The 23,905-nt window shown below is 35.7% G+C and overlaps 1 protein-coding gene across 2 annotated transcripts in view; it reads right to left on the bottom strand.

Moving 5' to 3' along the window:
* Positions 1-23,905, bottom strand: part of LOC134843630 (coatomer subunit beta'-like) — a 43,560-nt gene that overhangs the window by 2,279 nt on the left and 17,376 nt on the right. For both annotated transcript variants that reach the window (XM_063859812.1, XM_063859813.1), the window contains 13 exons: positions 22,757-22,960; positions 22,547-22,673; positions 21,624-21,772; positions 19,766-19,912; positions 19,258-19,472; positions 18,683-18,910; positions 18,195-18,391; positions 17,212-17,318; positions 10,265-10,442; positions 10,007-10,103; positions 2,622-2,829; positions 1,891-2,216; positions 1,343-1,616 (listed from right to left, as the gene is read on the bottom strand). In XM_063859812.1, the coding sequence (XP_063715882.1) occupies positions 1,343-1,616; positions 1,891-2,216; positions 2,622-2,829; positions 10,007-10,103; positions 10,265-10,442; positions 17,212-17,318; positions 18,195-18,391; positions 18,683-18,910; positions 19,258-19,472; positions 19,766-19,912; positions 21,624-21,772; positions 22,547-22,673; positions 22,757-22,960 (2,457 nt within the window). The remainder of the gene's footprint in view (positions 1-1,342; positions 1,617-1,890; positions 2,217-2,621; positions 2,830-10,006; positions 10,104-10,264; positions 10,443-17,211; positions 17,319-18,194; positions 18,392-18,682; positions 18,911-19,257; positions 19,473-19,765; positions 19,913-21,623; positions 21,773-22,546; positions 22,674-22,756; positions 22,961-23,905) is intronic.

Genomic DNA, 23,905 nt, shown 5'->3' with positions numbered 1-23,905 from the left:
ATTGTCCACAGGTGAAAATCTTTCCAAATTTCAGCTCAGGACAACAATACTTTTCGAATGATATAAAAAAAACGTCATAATGGAAAGTTAAAAACCGTCAAAATGGAAATTTGAGTCTCACGCACTAACCATTCAGCCACGGATGCTCAAAATCCCCAAAAACTAGCCACCAATAACGCAGCTACATACGCTAATAAATTGCCAATTCGCTAATAAATTGCCAATTCGCTGCAGCAAAAGTAACACCAAATACAAAAAGATGAAATTTTGCATGTAATAAATCGCAAATCATAAAGCCAAAAGGGCAATTTTTTTAACTCCCAGAACTTTACAAAAAATTATCACAGGTGAAATATCTTTCCAAATTTCAGCTCAGGACAACAATACTTTTCGAATGATATAAAAAAACCGTCAAAATGGAAAGTTAAAAAGTCGAAACTTGTCTGGAGAAAAAAACCACCGAGCATAAATATTCCGTTACTTTCGTTAGTCGAAACAATAATTGTCTGTGTTAAAATCCTTAGCATTGGCTGTACTTAATAGCTGGTTATTGATGAAAATCAACCTTTCAAAATGAACACATTTTACCGCAACAATATTTGGATCGCAACAATATCTGCGACTTAGGTTGTAAAACAAACTAGTTCATATTATAACACAAGCATTGCTTGTGTAATTATAAAAATTTGCAGGTGGGGGAAGGAAAGAGCCTAATTTTTTTTTGACAAATTATGATTCTTTTGTGCTCAAAAATCATGGTAAAGTTGTGAAAGAAAAAGACTTCAAAATGACTCAAAAGTCAACACAGAGGCGAAGCTGCACTTCGCAAACACTTGCGAGAACACGACCAAAAAGCAGCTCTCTCAAGTGACATGAGAAAAAGTCGAAATAAGCCTCGAATTTGCAAAAACTCGAGGCTTAGCAAAAACTCCAATTAGCAAAAAACCTCCGACCTAGCAAATTTGAGTCTCACGCACTAACCATTCAGCCACGGATGCTCAAAATCCCCAAAAACTAGCCACCAATAACGCAGCTACATATGCTAATAAATTGCCAATTCGATGCAGCAGAAGTAACACCAAATGTGTAAACTTATAACTATTCGAGTGTCAAAGCACATGTTATCAATAAGCTGTAAATTAAGTCGCAACAAAATTCGCAACAATATTTGCGAATTAGGTTGGAAAAAAGAAAGTTGTTACGATAACACATTGCTTTGCAAGTGTAATTAAACCGTTACAACCTTAACTGCACTTAATAGCCTTAATTGCATTAAGATGGCTGACGCTTCTAATGCCCAAATAACTCGAAATCATTTTTCTGAATTTCGAATCAAACTCACGGTGGTGGAAGGGAATGTCTTTGCGGGCATTGCCTTTCTACTCTGGCCCTGGAGATACTGCTCTGCATGGAGTGCTGTCTGGAGAGTGGGAAACAGGTTCTCGTACTGCATCGGATCCGCCAGTGCCTCGGCCTGTTTGGGACTCGTCTTGGCCAGACTACCTTTCCACAGCTGCACTACTCGCGATATCTGGCTGGGCAGGTAAGTGCGGGCGAAAAAAGCCGCCTCTGGGAGTCGGTTGGTATTAATCAATATGTCCAGACATTCATCCAGCCTGTACACAATTAACAGACATGCTACCATACACCCATGTATCAGGAACGTATCAAAGCATCATTGCAGCCATCGACGATTTAATTTAATATGGCATATTGAAACAGCCATATACGTTTGTTTACAGCACATGTAAAGACATCAATGCTTCACAGGTTGTCCGATTCAAATTGAGCGCATAACTAGCTCCAGACTAAGAAAATTCATTTTGTATAGTCTGTTGTTTCACCTGATAATGAAGCTTGAATTCATACTTGAAAATTTATCGATCTTACTTTCCGAGCATGAAGAACGAGTAGAATGCCACATTATTGATCTCCGCCGTCTCAGCTGCACTCGCCAGTTTGGCCATCACGTCAGTCTGTCCTGCTGAAGACGCCAGAAGCAACAATCCAGCATAGTCCTGCGCATGATGCAGACACTCCTGAGCTAGTCCGAACTGACACTGGCGAATGGCCAGGTCAGCAAGTTGCTTCCACTTCTGCTGGGACTCTGACTCCCGGGCAATGTGGTAGGCCGTCTTGAGGTCTCCGAGTTGCAGTGACAATTCGAACTTGTGTTCCGGGTCAGTGGTCACAGTCAGGGCCTGTGCTTTGAATCCCTAGAATCAATGGTAATGTAAATTCAGATAACCTGTCGCAAATGAGTTCGTACACGCCGCAATTGGTTCGACCCCCCAAAAACACCATGAAAATTATCGCCTTATAAAAAATCCTGTTTTCGCAAAAAACGCAAATATTTATGAGCCTTTTTGGTAAACTCCAGCTCAACTGTAAGAAAAATATTTTATCAGATATGGCGTTAAGTTATAAATTTAACAAATCTACAAGAGAGCACTATATTTAAATTAGATACGATTCAAGCTGCCTCACGAAACTTTGCGTGCCTCATGAAAGTCCAGCAAAATATGAGCGTTTGTGATAAAAATGCCAGATAAAATAATGAGAAAAATAAAAACTGAAAAAAACTACAAATAAAAAAAAATATGGTTTAAATAGTGTCTGACTTGTTTCTCGAGGAAGTTGGCCACTCTTGTCCTGTGTTCCCTGGGTATCTGTGGCAACACCTGGTCTGCAATCTTGAAGTCCTTCCGCATCACATGTGTCTGGTACTGCAACACACTCAACAGCACACTGTAGCTGACCACACAGTGCTCCTTGTCCCCCAGATACAATCTGTTATCCTTGGCCATGTAGCCCAGCAGATACATTTCCCTATTACACACAAACACGGCACAACATAAGATAGATATTTACAATTACATTGCATAAGAAAACATAACAAACAGATGAACGAACTTGAAAGAGAAAAAATCCATGATCTTTATTGAACAATGATGTCCTGTCCAGCCAGTATTGATTCAATAAGGGCGGATTTAGGGCGGGGGGCGGCGGTATCGGACGTCTTTCCCTCAGGGATTCGACCCCCTGCCGACCCAAAGGGTCCCCCCTTTGGTACCTTTTAAGAAATCCATTTTTGGCCGACCGACCCTAAAATTTTTCTAAAGGCGCCTTGGACGCCAAAATATACTAATTTTGAGGGGGGAGCGCGCTCCGAAAAAACGCGATTTTTTGGTCAAAGATTTCCAAAAAGTGCCTAAAAACGCCTTTTTTGGATTATTTTTTTTTCAAAATTTTGCCTGCGGCGCAGAAAAAAAAATTTACCCAAAACAGGGACTAAACCGTAAACCATGCTTAGGGAGAGCTCGAAAAACATTAATTCGGTCTCGACCTAAAAAAAAAAGGTCGACAAAATTTTCGAAATTTTATTTTTTTGAAAAACCCAAAACACTAATATTTATCCCCCAGTGCTTCATAAATAATAAATACATCGTGCTACCACAAACACAAGACAAGGGTACTATTCTTCAATCCTCAACCACTCCGACGCACTCAATATTTTTTACCCTATCAACCTTGACAATTTTTTTTGGTGAATTAGCACAGCTCGGGTCATTAAAGACAGCTGGACCAGAAGGCTTCGAGTACATGCAATTCAAACTACAATGAAACTCAACGCCCGTAATTTTAATATCGACTTCAAGCAAAACGCTTTTTCGAGCTTCTTTTGTCTGATGGGATTTCTGAACAGCGTGGTACAATTTAGCAATTTTTTATAAATTCAAACTGAAATGAAATTAACCTCAACCATATATTTATTTAAACCGCGAATGTCAACAACGAATGAAGTCCCACATTAATGTGCTTGCACGAAGTCTAATCATATCGGAAAGTTTTGAAAAACAATGAGTTCTTTCGGCATCGGCCTACTTATATCTGAAATAGGACCCCATGGGTGAACAGTTTTGTTAAGCTTTGTTTACTTAGGTCGGACATCAAATTCGTTATTGGCCAATGATTTCCCATGTATGAAACTAGTTTACCTCGGCGGTGCACTTGAATCAGAAGAAACCCTGAAGCGTCAGACACGTTAGATGCGAATTGAAAAACTCAAACCTATCATAATAACACCACTTGCGTAGTAGACCACTCGCTTAGATCATTTCCAATTTAGTGAGACAGAAACACTGCTGCGGTGCTCTGAAGGAAACAAAACCAATAGAGAGTTGGAAAAAAGTCAATCAACGCAAGTAAACAAAAAACTGACTTGTTTTTTAAAAAAAATTCAATTTTCGAATTTGGAAAAAAATTAAACTTGGAAAATATTTTTTTGGATTAAAAAAAATATGATGGCTGCAAAGCTCTTTGAACACTTTAAAAAAAAATAAACCCAATTTGATAAAGCTGGATCAAGAGGTAAATTGTTTATTTCGCTGGGTTGCTTTGAGTGTTTTAATCCATTGAGAATGAACTGTTAACAAAAAAATGAAACAAAAAAAATATGTTCAACAGGCCCTTGGAAAAGTTTCAAAGAACTCACTGATAATTGAATATCATTTTCGTAATAAGAAATCAATCATGTTTATCGTGACCTTAACAATTTTGCTGTTGGATAGTGGAGTTTGTATTCCTTTAAACAAAAGAATTGAACTGAACTTGAAATCAAAAGTCAAACTGCAAAAAAGAAAATATGAGCCTGAACAAATTTTAAGACTTTTGGATAGATGAAATATATAGAAAAGTTGTGCATGGAAAACTATCGGAACGAATAAAAAACAATGTGACGCTTGCAGAGGGTTTCTCGGAATTGGAATTTGAGTGTAGTTATCCATTCAGAATAATGTTAATATATAAAAACCAAAAAGAACACGGCCAACAAGCACTTTTGGAAAAGTTTCAAGAACTGACTAAAAGCAATTCCATGATCTAAAAATTTATTCTTTTTTGAGTTTAATTAACAGCTTGGCATCACTTACTATAAAACACAAGCATAGCATTGCAAGAAATCCGGATGCAAATTATTGGGAAAGCATTTGCAAAATCCCGAAAAAAAATCATAAATCTACAAAAATTCATCTACAATTTTTTTTGTCAAATTCAATTTTACAAAAAAATATATGGAAACAATCTCCAGCGTTAAAAAGCTTTGACAACATTCATCTAACGGTAGCTAAACTGGGAACAATACTTAAAAAATTCAGATCTAGTTGGCGCCTTCAGAAGACGCAAAAAAGGCGACTACAGAGGCGAATAATGCTTTTAAACGAAATGAAAAAAAAATATTCAAAAAATCATTATACAGAGGCCAAGCGGCGCTTCGCGTCACTTGTAATGCCAAGCAAGAGCAACATTGCAAGCTAGCAAATCGTAAGGCAACGGAAATAACAAAATCGAAAAAAAAACTTACTTGGACAAAAATTGAAATAGTTTCAGTTTAACATCGAAAAAAAACAAATTATAAAATAAGCTTCTGACATTTAATGAGCGGCCACTAGGCTGACAACAAGTAGTAAGACGCCTTTTGAGCTGAAAACAAATGAATACCATCACATAAAATTTGAACAACTATGTCTTAAATTGTTGAAATCTTGCAACACAAGGGACCTAAATTTTTCAAAAAAAAAAATCATTTTTGCTCTTAAAGCGACAAAAAAATAATTTAACAAAGCCGAATAAACAAATGCCGAAACCATTCAGGTCGAAACGAAAAGGAAAACCAGGGAAAAAATACGCCATGTTTTTAGTTTGATTTACTGCTGTCAATGAATATTATTTTATAATTTGGTTGTTTTTTTTGTCGGTTTATTTTCCGGAGCGTGAATTTTTCCATAATTTCCTTTTTCCATTTGATTTTCTATATTTTTGAGTGCTGTTGCGTGTTAAAAAGAATCTTTTTGTCGTTGTATTTTCCGAAGCGTGAATTTTTCAATATTTTCCATTTTTTCATTTCATTTTCTATAATTTTCTTTTTTACTGCGGTTGCGTGAGCACGTGTCTGGTAAGACACTTGCTCACGCAACCATGCGAATAGTAAAGGAAGCGTCATCGGGTAAGATACGTTTCTCGTTGGAAGCTTTGTTCGCCGAATTCTTCTGCTAAACTCTTCAGCTTACTTTATTCGTATATCAAGTTCTAGCTGTTCATTTTCTCCCTCTAGTTTGTTTTTTTTTTGTCGGTTTATTTCCCGAAGCGTGAAATTTTCTATAATTTCCATTTTTCCACTTGATTTTCTATAATTTTTTTTACTGCCGTTGCGAGAGCATGAGAATAGTAAATGTAGTGTTAGCGGGTAAAATAAGTTTCCCGTTGGAAGCTTTGTTCGCCGAATTCTTCTGAAAATCAACAAAGCCTATAAAAGTGAAAATCACTGCGTCTTTTACTCTTAAGGAAAACATATCAATCAAATCCACAGATCAGAACAAATCAAAACAACTCATTGACAAATTACCTGATGGACTTTTAAAAATAGTACGAACTGTGTAAATCTGAAAAAATCCAGGATTCGGAAATTAAGACGACAAAAATAATCAGACACGATAAGTTCCACAATTAAATTTTTCTCGAACCTTTTTATTCAATTCCATAAACACAAAAAAAACAATAAGGTCCGACAGGAAAGCGAAACAAAGACCTTAGAGCGCAAAAGCAATCTAGTTACCTCTAGAGCAAGTGAGAAGGTGCCTGGAAGTTACTAGGATTTAATTATGGAGCAAGTTCAACTACTTACGGAATAGTAAGAAAGTTGTTTACATAGAAAAAGTTTTAATTACCGATTACAAGACACTTGTTCTCGCAAATGCAATAAAAAGTGTACAGAGAGGCGAAGTTGCACTTCGCATACACAAGCAAAAATATGACCGATAACGCTACTAAGAAAAACTGAATGAGTAAAACTTTGAGTCTACAAAATTTCTCAAGTGACGCGCGCCAACTATGACGCAATAGCAGTACCACTCAATTCGTAAAAAAAATTCTAGCCCCTCAATTCATCGAGCAGTATATGGAGCAGTAATAACATGGAAAAAAATTTGGATATTTTTTTGGGAAAATCATCCCCCCCCCCACACGCCATATAAAGTACTAAGTAATGATTTTCGCTCCTAGTAACAAATCAATTATGGTAAATGACCTTCCTTCCACCAATTTGAAACGTTTTCTAAGATTTATTAAATCTCCGCTTACGCGTTCATAGCGCGAAATATATCGCGCGTTAATTGTCCCAAATTGGCCAAAACAGCAATTTTAAACCCCCACAACTATACTAAAAAAAGATCACAGGTAAAATATTTTTCCAAATTTAAGCTCAAGACAACAATACCTTTTGAATGATAATAAAAAAAATCCCGTCAAAATGGCTAGTTTAAAAGTCGCAATTTGTCTGAAGAAAAAAACCACCCCGAGCACAAATATTCCGTTACTTTCGTTAGGAAAATCGGAACAAAAATAGTCTATGTTAATATCCTTCGCATTGGCTGTAAGTAATAGCTTGTTATTGATCAAAATGAACACTTTCAAAAGGAACATACTTTATCGCAACAATATTTGCGTCGCAACAAAATTTGCGACTTAAGTTGAAAAAAAAGATAATTCATTTTATAACAAAAGCTTTGCTTGTGTAAAAATAATCCATGAAAATACTGAGTATTCTTGTGCCATCTCAAGTTCATCAAACTATATTCAATCAAATACAAAGGCAAAGCTGTAACTTCGCAAATAAAAGTAAGAAAAAGGCAAAAAATAGCTTTAAAATTTCACAATTTGGAATGAAATGAACTGGAGAAAACCACATTAACTTTGGATGTACTTAATCAAATGTATCTCAAAATGTAAGATGCAATATGCATCTCAAAAATCTCTTGAATAATAGTGATTAAGAATAATTCTCAAATAAAACACTTGAGAATGCAAAGCTGCACCTTCGCAAACAAGCGAAAAACGGCCAAAACGATAACGAAGATAAAACTAATTATTATCTGTATCTTCCGGAACAGAACCACCGTTCTGAAGATTAAAAGTCACTCGTCCTATCATCTGCGCTATGGAAGCTTGACAATCTTCAACATAGAGGCTGAGCAGCGCAAACTTCATCGAGAAAACAAAAAACAGTCTCTAAAAACTGAAATATAAAAATATGGAAATCAGCGTAGATTTAGTATACGTTTGTCATGAGTCGGAATCAGACCTCGATGTTAGAAGCCACGCGTTCTTACCTCTCAGTCACAGACGCTAAAAAATCGGCAAACACTGGCCACAAATAAAACAGAATAGAATATGAAACTTCCAATGCTACAGATCGTGATTATAGCAAAAGGCCTACCAAAGGAGCACTTAAATTTGCTAGTTAGGTTGAAAAAAATTAGTACTAAAAAAAACCCCATTGATAAACCAGACACAAAAATATAATGATATGAAGCAAAATTAATCCAGATTCAACGTTATTGCTGTGAAACTACGCTCTGCTTGTTTAACTATACTGTTATATGAAGCAACTCGCTTTTTTCGTTTCATTGGATGAATTTAACATATGGGCGAAGCTTTGCGTTGCAACCACTAGCGAGAACACGACAAAAAACAGCTCCATAAGGTGCAGAAAGAAAAAGTAGAAATAAGCCTCGAGTTAGTAAAAATTCGGCTAGATCTAGGATTCGATCTGCGACCTAAGATTATGACTCTCATGCCTAACCACAGCCGCGCACGCTCACTACATCACAAACACTAGCCACAAATAAATTAGGGAACAGATGCTATGAAATTTTCAATGCTGCATCGTGATTATAGCAAAAGTGCCACCAAATAAGTGAACAGTTTCCACTTTCAGTGAACATTTTTATTTGCGAGTTAGATTTGAAAAAAGAAGGTTTGTACTTATACACTAAGCTGAATTCTTGTATAAAAAACGTCATTTGTATCAACTTATTCAAAAAAAAATTTCAAAGCACTTGCTATTAATTTGTAAAGGTTGTCTGCTGCAAAACCGTCACAAACAAAAGTCACACTAACATTTCCTTCGCAATATAACACTACGCCTCGTTGTGTAAAAAAAAATAATTAAATTTGAAAAGTTAAAAACAGAGAGAGAGAGAGAGAGAGAGAGAGAGAGAGAGAGACGGAAGTTTGAACACAGAGGAATAGTTGCAATTCGCATAAAGAAGCAAAACTTTGACCAACAATACAAACAGCACAAATGGCGCGTTGATTAAAAACTACCGACTGAACAGAAGCCAAAAGTTTGACACTATCTGAAAGAAATTTCATTTTCACCAAACAAAAACAAAGAAAAACAAAACTATGACTCTGCAAAAACGGCTTTTCATTCTGATCCAGCGCCAATTAAATTCTTGCAATTTTACGAGAAAAACAGTTCCACGTAGTCGTCTAGATGCTTATGCCATTTAATAAAATAGTATGTTTGCAATGCAGATTGTACTTGGTTGTAAAAATGTGGCCCCATAAAACAAGTGTAGTGTTCTAGTCAAACCGCTTTATACACGCCAAGCCTTGTTTGTGCCTACAGATGATCCATCGAAATGAGCAAACGCCACAATTAATATTGAAGGGGTAATGAGACTCAGCGAGTTCCTTATCCCGAGAAAGTTGCCAATTCTTCCAGTCTTTTTTTCAGATTCTTTTCAGGTAACAACAACCACTTACTAGAATTATTTAGTGGCAGAATGAATTGTGATATTTTCAATTCAGCATTTAACTATCAATCTTAGTGCTACGTGAGAAACTTGTTTTACTTCCACCACTCTTGCATGTGTAGTTGAAATACAAACTTGTTAGTTTCCAAACTGAACGTACGTTTTGCTGCAAAACAACGAACAAGTGACATGAGAAATAATCATGCATTAAAAATTAAAAAGCAATTAGTTTACTCATTTTCCTTTCCGCTTTCAAAAAATACCATATTTCATTTTAATTGCTAACGTAAACGTTGATTGGAAAACGTTGATTAGTAATTAATCATTATGTACTTCTTCAGGCATTTTTGAAAAATTAACTTTGTATTTTAATTATCAGCTGAACTTAATTAACCAGTGATAAATCTAACCTGTCAAGGTGTGAAATGGTCACAATTTCCCCACCAACAAAGTAGTTCAGTCTGTTCACATTGTTTGTGTAGATGAAACAGTCACCCACCCACAGTCCTGTCAATCAAAAGAAAACTGCCCATATTTTTATCTTCAAAACATTAGCTTAGTTTTTTCTAGATAGAGGCACAAAGTAATGGATCAAAAACCGCCATTTTTGATTGAAAGACAACTGAAAGTAGAGACAGAAGTGGTGTTAAAATAGGAAATATTGTTACCTGTCTTGACAACCTCTCCGATTTCTCCTACCACATCGAATGCCTCCTCGATGCCGTCCTCTGGAATGGCCGCCCTGTTCTCCATGCCCTTGGCCACTGCCTCCGACGAGTACTTGAGGATGAAGTAGGACTCTTCGGTGGCTATACACACCATCTCTCCAGACTCACTCCAGATGATCTAAGAAAAAAAGGACTTTCAAATTATCATCAGCAAAACTACAGCGCTGATTGAAATTATCCGGACAAAGTCAATTCGCTCAAAACGTTTGAAAATCACTTTTGAAAAATTCGTTTTTACCGAATATAATTTAATTATACCAAAAATTAGAAGATTAAACCCTTGTAAAACTTTGTTGTGCTACATATAAACTTGTAGTCGGCAGTTGACGGGGTATTTGAAGTGCAATTCTTGATCGACTAAAAAAGCTAAAACTAACCCATTTTGGTGTTAAATTTTAGATCAGAGCTTCGCACTAATACTGATCACTTTTTGTTTAATGCCAGCCCAATTTAAGAACGCCGCGTTCGAGTTTTCTAAATCTTTCGTGTGGTCCGGATAATCCAAATCAGCACCGTAAAAACAAACACTCATCGACAATGGCTCAGAAAAATCTTTAGCTGATTAAAAAAAAAGTTTTATGTTTGAATTTGGAAACAGAGTCGAAGATGCCATTTTCAAAACTTTGCAAATTTCATCGAAGAATCATTGATATACAACCGGAACTAAATTAAACACAGATGAAACACAGGCGTGCGGCTAAGTAGCTATGAAGGCATAAAATGTAATAAGGAAAAAACGAAGTAGGCCTTGATTAAAAAAACTTTAATTGGGCCAGAATCAAACCGCCAAAAATAACAACAGACAGCTGGAAAAAAGACATGAAACGACAGTAAAAAAAGAAACTGAACGCTTGCGCTTCAAGGTCGTCTGTTTCTCTCACTTTATGCAGCAAAAATCTTGAAATTTATCTGTGAAAGCTGAAGTTATTTGAAAGCTATACTTATTTGAACTTTCCGATCGATTATCATGACAACGAATGGAGAAAAGTTATCTCAACAAGGACAAAGTTGTGTGGATGAGGCACTGTTGAAGCTACTGGAGAAGATCCCAGATAAGCCAACAAGGATCGCAGTTCAGGAAATGGCAGTAAGACAAGGGAAAAAAGATAAGGAATTTGGAGAAAGATTGGATAGACTCACATTGTTTTGTGATGAAATGAATCTAAGACTGAGGGAACAGGAAAAATACACCTCAAAAGACTCTGTGACTATAAGAAACCCCCCGTTGGACCCCAAAATACAGGGACAGTAGCTAAAAAAAAACATCGTGAGCTTTGCTAAAAATTACTTTGATATTGATCTCAATGGTGACAAACTTATAACATTTTATATACTTCCTAAGGGCAAATTGTTGCCTAACGATATGTTTCAAACCGTGATATTGAAATTTGTTCACTTTCACGAAAAGGCTGACTTTAGAACAAACGGAAGTTGTCGAAAATATTGTGTAAATCCATTAAATGGAAAAAACATTTGGCTGAAAGAGCGATTGCCTTCAGTCGAGGCTTTGCTAAAACAGTACACTGATGAGATGAATCTGATCACTGCTACAAAAAACTGCAATGTAAGCGTACTTTGTCATGACAACGAATGAATATTGTGTGGTTGAGGCACTGTGGAAGCTATCCCGAAAGCGATTCACGCTGACGGTAAGTCAGTATCGAGTATCAAATCTATCAAACATTCAAAAGTGAGTGTTTAAAAATTGAATGTAGGAAGCGATTTCCGCTAATATAATAATAAAAAAACGTTTTATTCAGGGATAGGGAAGTTTTTGTACCAGTAAAAACAATCAATGATATTCACGGACTAAAGGATACTATCAAAAGGCAAAAACAAAACAATCAGCAGCCTCAAAGATTTAACAAAAGAAACTTCGCTGCAATCAGCCCAGTTGGCAAAGCGTTAGCGAGTTATGCTGATCTCTCTCCTGAACAAAAAATACAGGTGAAAAGTCGAATGCAAAATTCGTACTGAGCCGCAGTGAAGTTAGTAGTTTTTGATAGATTTGGAGCTTACTAGCCATATGCTGTATAACAAAAAAACAAATCGATCAATCATTCATTCCAAATTATTTTGCCTCATGAGCAATGTAACTAGAATTAGCTATTTCGCGTGCTTAAGATTTTACAATAAATCTGTTGACTATTATTTACAATAACAAATGTAAAATATTTCATGTCTCCTTCCAGAAACATGTGAATAAAATTATGTTGTTTTGCTCTCTGCAAAATTATTACAATTATTGAAATGCTTTGTAAAACTATATTTGTCCTCTGAAGTTTTGTAAAATTGAGAACAGAAAACGAGAGCGGTTTAAGTATTTCAGGATGAAGTCCTAGAAAGTCAGTTAGCTGGATGGCAACAAAAATTAACCTATAATGCGACTTCTTTTTGCGACAAATGTGAGTGTTTAAAAATTGAATGCAGTAAGCGATTTCCGCAAAGTATTAATTAAAAAACGTTTTATTCAGTCAACTAGATAGTGCTCTACAATTCACAGATAGAAATAACAATTGCTTTTCCTTTCTGAAAGTCTGCACGAAAAGCGAGCGAGACATATTTGAGCAAAAAAATGAAACAAAATTACATTATGATGCAATATACTATCACTGAACCGTAATTTCAGAGAACTAGAAACATATGTGAGCAGTCTTGGAGACAAACCGACGGGTTTGCTTTTAACGGAAACGTAGTTACACGAATCATCGAACCTAATTTTTTTCAAACTACTTGATTATCAAAACATCTACACTTGCAATAGAACCAACAGAAGAGGTGGGGGGTGTAGCTGATCTTTTTGAGAAGAGGTCTTAATGGTAACGTTCTACTAAAAACTTCAACAGACAAAATTCAGCTACTAACAATTCGAACTAAAATGAAAAAAAAAAAATGATTCGACAATTCTATATAAATCACCACAAGAACCCCTTGAAATCTTCCTTGAGACGCTGATAAATCACATACTTGAGCTTAAACTACCCACAAACGCTAAGCACTTGGTGTGCAGAGATTGCAATATTAACATTATAAAGAAAAATGATCCGTCTGAAAATTTACCAGAAAGTCTCTATAATCGACCTGACGCTCAAATCATTGCTGAATGCCGCCGGCAAACTGAAAACTCAGAGAGCACGATCAATCTATTTTTTACCAACATTGAAGGAGAAGTTTTAGTAGAACCGACATCTATCACTGATCATAACACTCTGTTCTTAAAAAGCGTTGTGTTTGAAGAGGAAAACCAAAAATCAGTTACTAGATTTGGCAGGACCTGAAAAAAATTTGATGATGATAACTTCAAAACTGCTTTTAAATGCAAAATAAATGTAGCATTTGAGTCAATGCATCAAAGTTTTCTATATATACCCCTCACCGAGACATTCATTTTACTAACAAATCCAATTCAAAATACTCTAGATAAATTCTTGCCAGTTCATGAAATCAAAAACAAAAAAGATACCAAAACCTGGATTTTAAAATCAAACGTGAAAGAACGGAAAAACACAAATTAAACAAACTTTTTCTACAAAACCCCTAAGAAGCTGCAAAAAACGTATAATAAAGACAACGTAACAAAATTAAATCAATGGTAAAAGACTCGCTTACTAAAAATTATGAGACAAACAAACATCAAATTTTTTGAGTTCGTCAACAGTGTGAAGCCAACAGTAAAAAAGACTTAAAGGAACAAGGCAACATGAGTAAAATATCAGCTGAGGCTTTTAATCAATTTTTTATTGATATTGGACCGGAGCTAGCTGAATCTCCAAATACTGAACGCAATTTTAAAATCTAAAATGACAGAACAAGCAACTTTTGAAATCATTGGTAGTTTGCAAAACAAAAAGAGCCATGACTGCTATGGACTGTCAAAGTTTATCATAAAAACAATTAACCCGGCGATCTGTTCAACTCTGAGTTTTATTTAATCGATTACTTGAAGTTTTATCCAGAATGTTTAAAACTTGCGAAAATTATTCCAACTCACAAAAGTAGAAAAAAAGACTTAAACACAAATTACAGGCCAATATCACTGCTACTAGTTTTTGGAAAAAAATTTGAAAAAAAATTATACTGCAGGATTGTTAGGTTCCTATATAAAAAATGAAGTGTTTTCGAGCGAACAAAGGTTTTCTGTCAAAACGATCAACAGTTGTTGCAACTGTCGAGTTTCCCAAATAAATTTAAAACCTTGTCAAATAAGAAAAATAATTTTTGCACCCTCATTGATTTGTCGAAAGCTTTTGATACAGTGAACCATGAAATTTTGCTTCAAAAAGGCTCAATGAACGGATTGAGCGGAAAAACATTTTCGATTCTGATATCATATCTCGAGAACCATTACCAATTGGTTCAAATGAATCAAACAAAGAGTAGTCAACATGACAAAAAACTCGTGGTTTCTCACGGATCAGTTTTGGGTCCACTTCTATTTCTACTTTTCATCAATGATCTCCCTGAGATTCCAAAAAATAACGAGATGATACTAACCTATATGGCTAAGTTTCGGAAGAAAACTATAATCTGGATTTGAATAACATAGAAACATGGATGGCAGAAAATAAACTTACGATGAACCAAGACAAACCAAATTAATTGTACTCAGTTCAAAGAAATTAAAACCATTGGTAAAATTTCGAGGGAATGACTCAAAAACAGAAAATGATGTTAGATATTTAGGAGTTCAAATTGATCGCAACTTGAGTTTCACTGAACATATCCGAAATAAGAAAAACAGATGCGTAAAACTCATTTCGTTTCTATACCAAATTAGAAACATGTTATCGGTTGAACAACTCATTATAGTCTACGAAAGCTACATGCAACCAATTCATTAATATGCAAAACTGATTTATGGCTGCAACTCAAAAACAAATCTAGATAAACTACAGAAACAAATTCTTTCTATGAAATAATCACTAGGAAAAGAAAGTTCGATGAAGTACGAAAATAGAAAGTTTACTCAATGTATGAGCTACATACATACGAAGTCTTAAAAATACTAACAATAGTTATAAGAGAAGAACAAAAAGTAAAGATGTGAATAATTTCATAACATCAAAAGAAATAAGTAAGCATCTGTAAACGGACACACGGATTAGAACTTTACAAACGCGATCTGTAACGAATAAATTTCATAAAAAGAAAAAAGTGAGCGAGTTACACTCCTTTTTAAAAAGATTGTAAAATTAATCACAAATTGTTCCGCTGCGAAATATGATAATAAAGTTCCATTTTCGAAATTCGAAGTCGATCAAGTTTTTCGTGACATTTACAATTTCACTTCTGGATGGTCGAGTTTGCCTTCTTTTTAACCTTTTAACAAAGGAAAGGAACTGAACTTAAAAAAGAAATCAAAAATCAAACCACTAAAAAAGTAAGTTTGAGCCCAAACCAATTTCAAAACTTTTCCTGAAAAAAATCATCATAACCTATTAAGAGTCTGAATTGTGTTCATCAAATCTTAACTAGATTACGCATATGCTCTATGGTCACTTGTAAATATTCAAAAAAGCCAACTGACAGTTGGAAAAGAGTGATGAACCTAAGGACACTGAAAAAAACGGGCATGCTTTTTTTTTAAAAAAAAACCTTCAACTTTTGAATTTCGAAAAAAAACAGATAGTCTCAAATTCATTGAATTTGTAGAACAATTTATGATGGCACTTTTCTTGTTAAAATTAACCCATTTTGAGAAAACTGGATCAATAGGTAAAACATTTCGCTGAGAAATCTGATAATTAATTTCCATTTTCGAAATTCGAAGTGGATCACATTTTCAAACCGATTAGAAGTGTGATTTGACAAAAATTACAAATCAAACCGCGAAAAATCAAAATTGAGCTTGATCAAATTTAAGGACTTTTTTCTGAAAAAACCAAAAAAATCAGGAAGACCTATATAAGAGAACTCATTCGGTTCATTACTCTTAAACACTGGCCACTAAAAAGCAGGCAGAACTAATGCATTGGTACGTAGCGAAAACGTCACTAAATGAGCACTTTCTTGCGAAGTCGGTAGGGAGGAAGAAAGTTGATTCGTAATATACTAATTAACTCGCTAGCTCGTCTGGGTAAATCAAGCTCGATTTTTAGGGTAAATCAAGCTCGATTTTTAGCTTCGTTCAATGACACTTAAAAAATTCAAGTCAAATTGTAGAACTGAGCGCAAAACAATTTAGAAATTTTTTGTGGAAAAAGACTACCTAAATAATTGAAATTCTTATTTTGTTGAATAAAAAAAACAATCTCACACATGTATCAATGACATTATTGTCATCTAACAAGTGAGACAGTAAATTACACCAATAAGTCGTAATGTTTCTTTGTGGTGATAACTTTGACTTATTCTTCACGAAATTAGGCTAACCACAAACACCATGTAGTTTTACGCCAATAACTTGGAGCTACATTATTTGAGCCGAAAACAGAAATTCAAGAAAATGTAAATGCTAACGTTTTCAGCAATTTAGTAGAAAAAGAATTTATTCCTCTAAACTTGCAAACAAAAACAATGATGCTTCAGTATAATTCAACAAATATACACGTTTTTCTAAATTTAAATCAATAAATCATTGAATTAACTGCAAACTTAGAAAGGACAGATAAAAGGCATCAGAGTCTGCCCTTGAAAAATTAGTCTCGGAATCAAAATCTTTTTAGAATCAAAATTACGACTAAAACGGCTTTATAATGGATACCAACAAGGGACACCTTTTCAGTTAATTTCAGTTAGCCAAAATTAATTGAAAAAAAAAAAACTAAAAAGGTTCGACCCTAGCCCATTGTTCCTTCCCACTCTTCGAAAGTGTTCAGAACAAAAAAGAATTTCAGCAACAACGTGGATTAACCTATGGTATTATCCCATAGTATTGTTTTTCTTACCAATCTTGGCTGGATTTCAATGCGCCTAATAAGAGAGTTGTCCTCCCAGTCATAGAACGCCAGTCCATGGTTAGACTTCACTCCCAGCATATTACCTCCAAAGATACCTGAAAAACAAAGTTCTCAATAGCAAAACTTATCCAACATACAGCTGGATAAGTGTCAATTAACAAAAACCATCAGAAAAACGATAGTTCTTTTCCAATTTTATCAATAGAAAACTGGATTCAAATCCAATTTTGACATTTTCACTCATGATTTTTCGATAAAACTACACTTTCTTAATTGAAGAGCATAATTTGTCTTCCTTTAGCGAACTAAATTGAATTGAACTTGAAAAGTAAACAATAGTTAATCAGCGAAAATCAAATTTCAGCGTGAGCAGATTTTCCTGAAAAAAAAAATAAGTGAGCTAAATAAGTGTTCATTGCGTTCATTGATACCTTAAAAAGAAATTAATCTAATATCTAAGTTTACAATATTAACACAGAAGCGAAGCTGATTTTTGCAAACACAAGCGAGAAAACGACCAAAAGCAGATCTAAAAAGAGATAAGAAAAAGGTAAAAATAAGCCTTGAATAAAACAACTTTCAGTGTCGGATTCCAACCTACGCCCTTTGGAGTCTCGCGTCCTCGCATCTGTGCCACGGGCTTTAACTTCAGCCATCATCAAAGCAGCTACAGATGCTACTAAATTGTAAATGCTAGACAGCAAAAACGCCACCAAATATTCACTAAGGTGTATAAGTTTTGCATTTCGAAAATTTCGCGAAATATATTTCTGAAAAGTCGATGAATAAAAATGCATCAACTAGTTAAACTTCTTGTAAATAATAGAATGTCAAAGCACATGCTATTAAACCACCAAAGCAGCCTGCTTCAAAAGTGCCACCAAAAGTAGCACGCATATTAGCGAATCATTGTCATATTACACTATTTTCCTTATTTATGGCTCCGGATAATATTTTTATCGCAGACATACCATCGACTCCCAACTCTGGTTTGAAGGTGCTCTTCTCCTTGAAGTTCTTGAATATCTTCACAGTGGTCTGCTCCCGTACAGCATAGACTGCTGAGTCGCTGGACCAGACGAACTCCAGTCCAGACCCGAAAGCCTTGTTCCTCAGGGCCATCGCAGTGTAGATGCTGAACTCTCCATCTCCACACACAGCCACAAACCTACACCATACTCATGAGTCATACATGCCATATAAAAAAACAAGGGCGCGCGATCTCTAAGCAGTCGGCAAGTAATTTCAATAGTCACTAAACAGTCGAAGGTGGCAAGAACCAAATCTGATTGGCTGAAAACAATTGAATCGCATAATTTTGAAATGGTTGATTTTAATATTTTCAGACAAAATATGAAAATTGACTTCAGTTATCTGTTTTTTTTTTAAATCAAAGTTCAAATTGCTTATAAAATTTTTATGGAATTAGCATAGCAATTCTTTCTTAATGGACGCTTACCTTCCGTTGGGACTGTGTTTGATGATCTGTGGGTACACCTCTGAGCTGCCCATCTCCTTCACATTGAGAGGCACCCTCTCTCCGTCCTTCAGATCCACATCGACCACTGCGTTCAGATTGCCCTGCTGGATCTCCGAGTGCTTGGCCCAGATGATCTTCCCGCTGGCGTCCATGCTCATCGCTGGCTCGTCTCTCCCCAGTCGGATCATAATGGAGCCCTCGTCATACCTAAAATCGACTTCCTCATTCAAAGCAGGCATAATCAGAACTCATTATTTCTATCGCATGTCCAAAGTACTAAGAAACCTGAGTTAACTAAATTCAAGCTGCTTACTGGCAAATCAAATTTGACAACCTTATAATACATCGATAAAGTATGCATGGTATTTTCATTCAGAAGAAGGCTAGTTTTTGCAGATAACATACCAAATTCAGACACTCAAAAATGCAAAAACAGACCTGAATAAAAATATGCCAAGATAGGCCATGAACATACAAGTTGCTTCCGCAACGCAAGTGATATCTCTGGCTGGCAAAAATCATCAAGAGGATAAATATTAACAATTGAAGATTACCCGATTGCGACGTGGTTCGAGTTCTTGGCACAGGCTATGGACCACACCCTCTCCAATCCATAGTTGAGGGTCGTCTCCAGCCGGTAAGTGCTCGAATGCCACAATCTAAGGGTCCCGTCCTCAGATCCTGTCAGGATGATTGGCAGGTGGGGGTGGAACTTCACTGCTGAGATATTATGGGCATGACCATCCAGAGTTTGAACACAAGATTTGTTCTAAAACGATGACCACTCTTGGGTAAATAATGAATTTTGAATAAAATTCATCTCAGAAATGAAAAAAATAAGTGTTCATTACCTTCATGACTCTTAAAAAATAAGTGAAAACTCCAGTCCTTATATTTCGGCATATGAAAACATCAAGTGATTGAAATAGCTGATAACTTTTTCTTTCTATTGTTTTCTAATTTCTGCTGCGTCGGCACATAAGCCGTTGACTTTTGCAACGGTTCTATTACCACTAAGTCTTCCATAACCATGTGATTTCATCTCCATCCTTCTAGTCTCACCTGGTAATCCCATATTTTGACGAGTCTGTCGTCTCCCCCACTGATGAGGTATGGCTTGTCTCCCCCAGTGTAATAATCCACACAGTTCACTCCCTTGTCATGGCCTTCTAGGGTAAAGTTGGGCTGGTTGGCACCGAACTGCCACACCTACACGCAAAAACACATGGTTGAAATTGCACATGCAGAACTGAAAGAATGTTACATTGAAATTATATTGAAAATTGATAGTGCTGATCTTCGCCGGTAGCCTTCAGGCAAAGAACATTCAACTCGCTCGAGGAAAATACTCAAGTCATCAACTTCTGCAAAAATAAAAAGGGCTCTTTCTACTAACCACTCCCCTCCACACATTTCAAATCTTGGATTTTTATATATGTTTTACGAGTTACTATTGCTAACCGCGGCTCTTTTCAACGTTCCCCATGCACATTTTAAAATTGTTTAACATTCTAGTTGTTTTACGTGTTATAATGACTGAACGCGTGATGTTCCGAAGTAAATTATGAAGAACAAATCTGTTAACGATAGTTAGTTTGTTCACCACGCAAATTTTCATAGCATTATGACAAACAATTTTTTCCAACTTGAAACTCAAATGAGGGGTTGGGGGACGGAAAAGAGCCCATAAAAGAAAAACAATATAGCATTTCCTTCGCTAGACTGCTCTAATAATGCTTTCGTTATTTTTTCCCTTGAATATTTTCTTGAAAAATGAGTCGGATAGCTATGAATATCTTTCAATTTTTCAACTTGCATGCAGTGCGATAAAGGTAACTGTTACGCAGAGGTCATTGAAAACATAGCCAGAAGACAGTTGAAAAATAAACAATTAACGCAAGAAAACAAAAAAAAAACTCGTTCTTGGAAAAACTTCGACTTACGTATTTCAAAAGTTTTTAATGATCTTTACACTAAAGGTGTTCGATAGTGGAGTTTGTCTTTCTTTTAACAAAAGGAACTTAAAAAGAAATCTGAAGTCAAAAATCAAAAATGAGCGTGAAAAAACACCAACACTTTTACAAAAACCTTCACTACGTTCATAGACTCTTAGAAAATCATGGCTGGAAAGGTTAAATATGCGGATGAAGTTTTCTGGTAGATATATTAGCCGGAAAAAAACCAGACGCAATAACGAAAGCCATGGTTGCTGTGCATGTAGCACAGAATGTCTTGAAAAAAAAACACATTTTTTGAGTGTCAGAAATGAAGATACTCGTATAGGTACTTCTTCTATAGATACTTCTATACGTCTTTAGATATGTCTAACAGCACATATCAAGCTCAAATCTGATTTTCGAGAATTCTTTTTTGATGTTAAAAAGAAATCAATTTACGCTCTCAATTACCAAAGCGAAAAAAGATGCAAAAAAAACGTGATTGAGGTTTAGTTTCGGAAGTGAACAGATTTTTTAAAGGTTTTCCACCGGAATGAAAAAAAAATTACACACATTGATCAGTTTTCTAGAATGGGGTTAGCTTTTTAAAAACAGGTCAACCAAAAACAATTCTTGAATTCTGAGGAGCTTAAAAGCAGAACTTTTCAATAAAAATGGTAGATGTCAATTTTTTGGCTTTCTTGAATTCGTTGACATTTTTTTGAGGTTTTCACTTTTTCGCTAAACTTAGTTTTTTTTCCAGTATGGGGCGATGAAATTAGGTCAAAACTGCAAAAATTAGAACTAAACATAGCCAACTTAGAACAAAAACAGCATTGGAATTGAATTGAGTGTTTGGTGTCATGCGTAAAATGTATAGCTAATCTATAGATCCTTCAGGTCTTTTTCAAAGACGCGGTCGGAACAATAAGTATCACGATGATTGTCATGGAAAATATTAGGCGCCCATGTAATCTGTGTACCTTGACGGTTTTATCGAGTGAGGCGGATGCGAACTGGTTGTTGTCTTTGGGATTGATTACAATCTGCATCACGTAGTGTCCATGACCCTCGAACGTCTGAATGTTCTGCCACCTCTTGTCCCAATCCCACAATTTGATCGACATGTCATCTAAATCGCACCCAAAAAATCATCAAAATTATCACCATAAAAGTGTCTTTCAGCACACTTGCATCGCAATCAAATGCCCTGTTTAAAGTCCTTTGATCACGTTCAAATTCATTACTTCCAGCGACAAATAACATGTCGCAAAAGCAACAGGAGAAATTGTGCCATAACTGTGATTCGGACAAATAAGTTCTGACCTAAAAAAACATAGCCAATCGAAGAGTAATGAACGCAACAAAACATTAAAAAAAACACTTACTTAGTCGAAAAAATTTCAACTTTCAAAAAAAAATAGATGCCCTTTAAGCTCTTTGAATTTCTAGAACGATTTATGATTACCGTTTTTTTTTGATAACTTTAACCCAAATTGAGACAACTGGATCAACAGGTAGTTAGTTTTTATTTCGCTGGAAATTGACAAAGTAACTTCTAATTTCGAAATTAGAAATCGTTCATGTTTTTTGCGCCATTTCCACGTTCGTATCGGGAGAGTGCAATTTACGTCACTTTCAGCAGATGAATTTCAATTGAACTGAAAAAGTGCATATATACCTAAGTGCATTCATAAATGCATCAATATGTATAAATGCACATCTGCAGTTATTAGAGCATTTAAAAAAAAACTTTATTCCTGGAAAAAAAACACCAAGACCTATCTAAGAGTCTTCACTACGATCATTACTCTTTATACAAAAAAAATATACAAAGTTGGGCATTTGGGGATGAACTGGAAATGAACTGGAACTCGTTGTAGTGTTATTTCGTGTTTCTACTCACCACTGGAAGAAAGGAGGTAAGGTTGAGTCGGGTGAGCAGCCAGACATCTGAGGTAGTCCGAGTGGGCCTCGAACTTGTGCACTCTCTCCATAGTGTTGTAGTTATGTACTCGGATGTGCATGTCGTCCTAAACACACCACATCACGTCATCTCAATTTATTTCAATCAACAAACCATGCCATATAAATGATTTTTAACTTTGTAACTTACCGCTCCGGCTACTATCCAGTTCTTGCGTGGGACGAATATGGCACATCTGACGGGCACATCACCGACCTCAAAAGACTTGACCATCTGCTGGGTATCGTAGTTCCAGAGGTGGAGACTTCCGTTGAACAGGGACACCATCATCCACGGCTCCGTCGGGTGGATATCGCAACATTTCACACGGTCACTCCTGGTAGAATGCACTTTCTAAACCACAAAAACCTTTTTTTATTCCCATGCTAAATCTGAAAATTAAACTCCATCCTCAAAAAAAGTCAATCACATTTTTTCATTCCATTGCCTGTTTTTTATTGGAGAGCGCAAAATGCCTTCCTTATAGCAAATGAATCTGAATTGTACTTTGAAAACACAGTCTTGCGATACAAAATTTTAAATGTTTAAAAACTAGGTGAACGAAAATTTTCGGCTAGGAGCCCAGCTAAAGCTGGAGGTAAATGTTTAATATTGAATGATATTGCTACACTGATGCGGCACAAAAAAAAATATTTCAAAAACTGGAATTTGCCCAAAACCTTAGTTGTTTCTCTAGTAAATCAAGCAAGAAAAGTAAAAAAAAATTTGAGAGAATCAATTTTCACAAAAAATTAGGAACAGCAACCGCAACCGATTCTTTCAATTGAACTTTTCATCTCAGATTTGATTGCGCACATTTTAAAAAAATTTAAAGAGTTTCTAAAACACGGTCAAAACATCTAAAAAACGGTCAAAAGATTTTCCAAATTCCATAATTTTTTTTCTGCAAAAAGCAGGTTGTGGCCGCTTAATCAGAGAATTTTCCCAAAACCAGGTACCTCAATTGAACACAACCTGAGCATTGGCACGGTAATTTTCGCAGAAAGTCAAAAATGTTCCGAAAAACTGTCCAAGCTTCGAAACTTTGTCTTGTTTGAAGGCAATAACTTTTTTCTTTAATAAAATGGGCACAGCCAATTATAATGGTAGGCTTTCCTATCGTTTCGATTAAACCTATGATATCAGATTTGGCAAATAGTTCGCGAGAAAAGTCCAAAAAATGGTCGTCAACAACTCTTCGATTGAACCCAATATCTCAGATTTGAGAGGGTAGTTCGAAAAAAGCCAACAACTTTCCAAAAAAGTCAAAATAAAAATTTTGACTTATCTGAGGTCCAT

The sequence above is a fragment of the Symsagittifera roscoffensis genome, chromosome 4, assembly GCF_963678635.1.
Source record: "Symsagittifera roscoffensis chromosome 4, txSymRosc1.1, whole genome shotgun sequence".
NCBI lineage: Eukaryota > Metazoa > Xenacoelomorpha > Acoela > Convolutidae > Symsagittifera > Symsagittifera roscoffensis.
The sequence above is the reverse complement of the archived record's forward strand: the minus strand, read 5'-3'. Positions and strand labels throughout refer to the sequence as shown.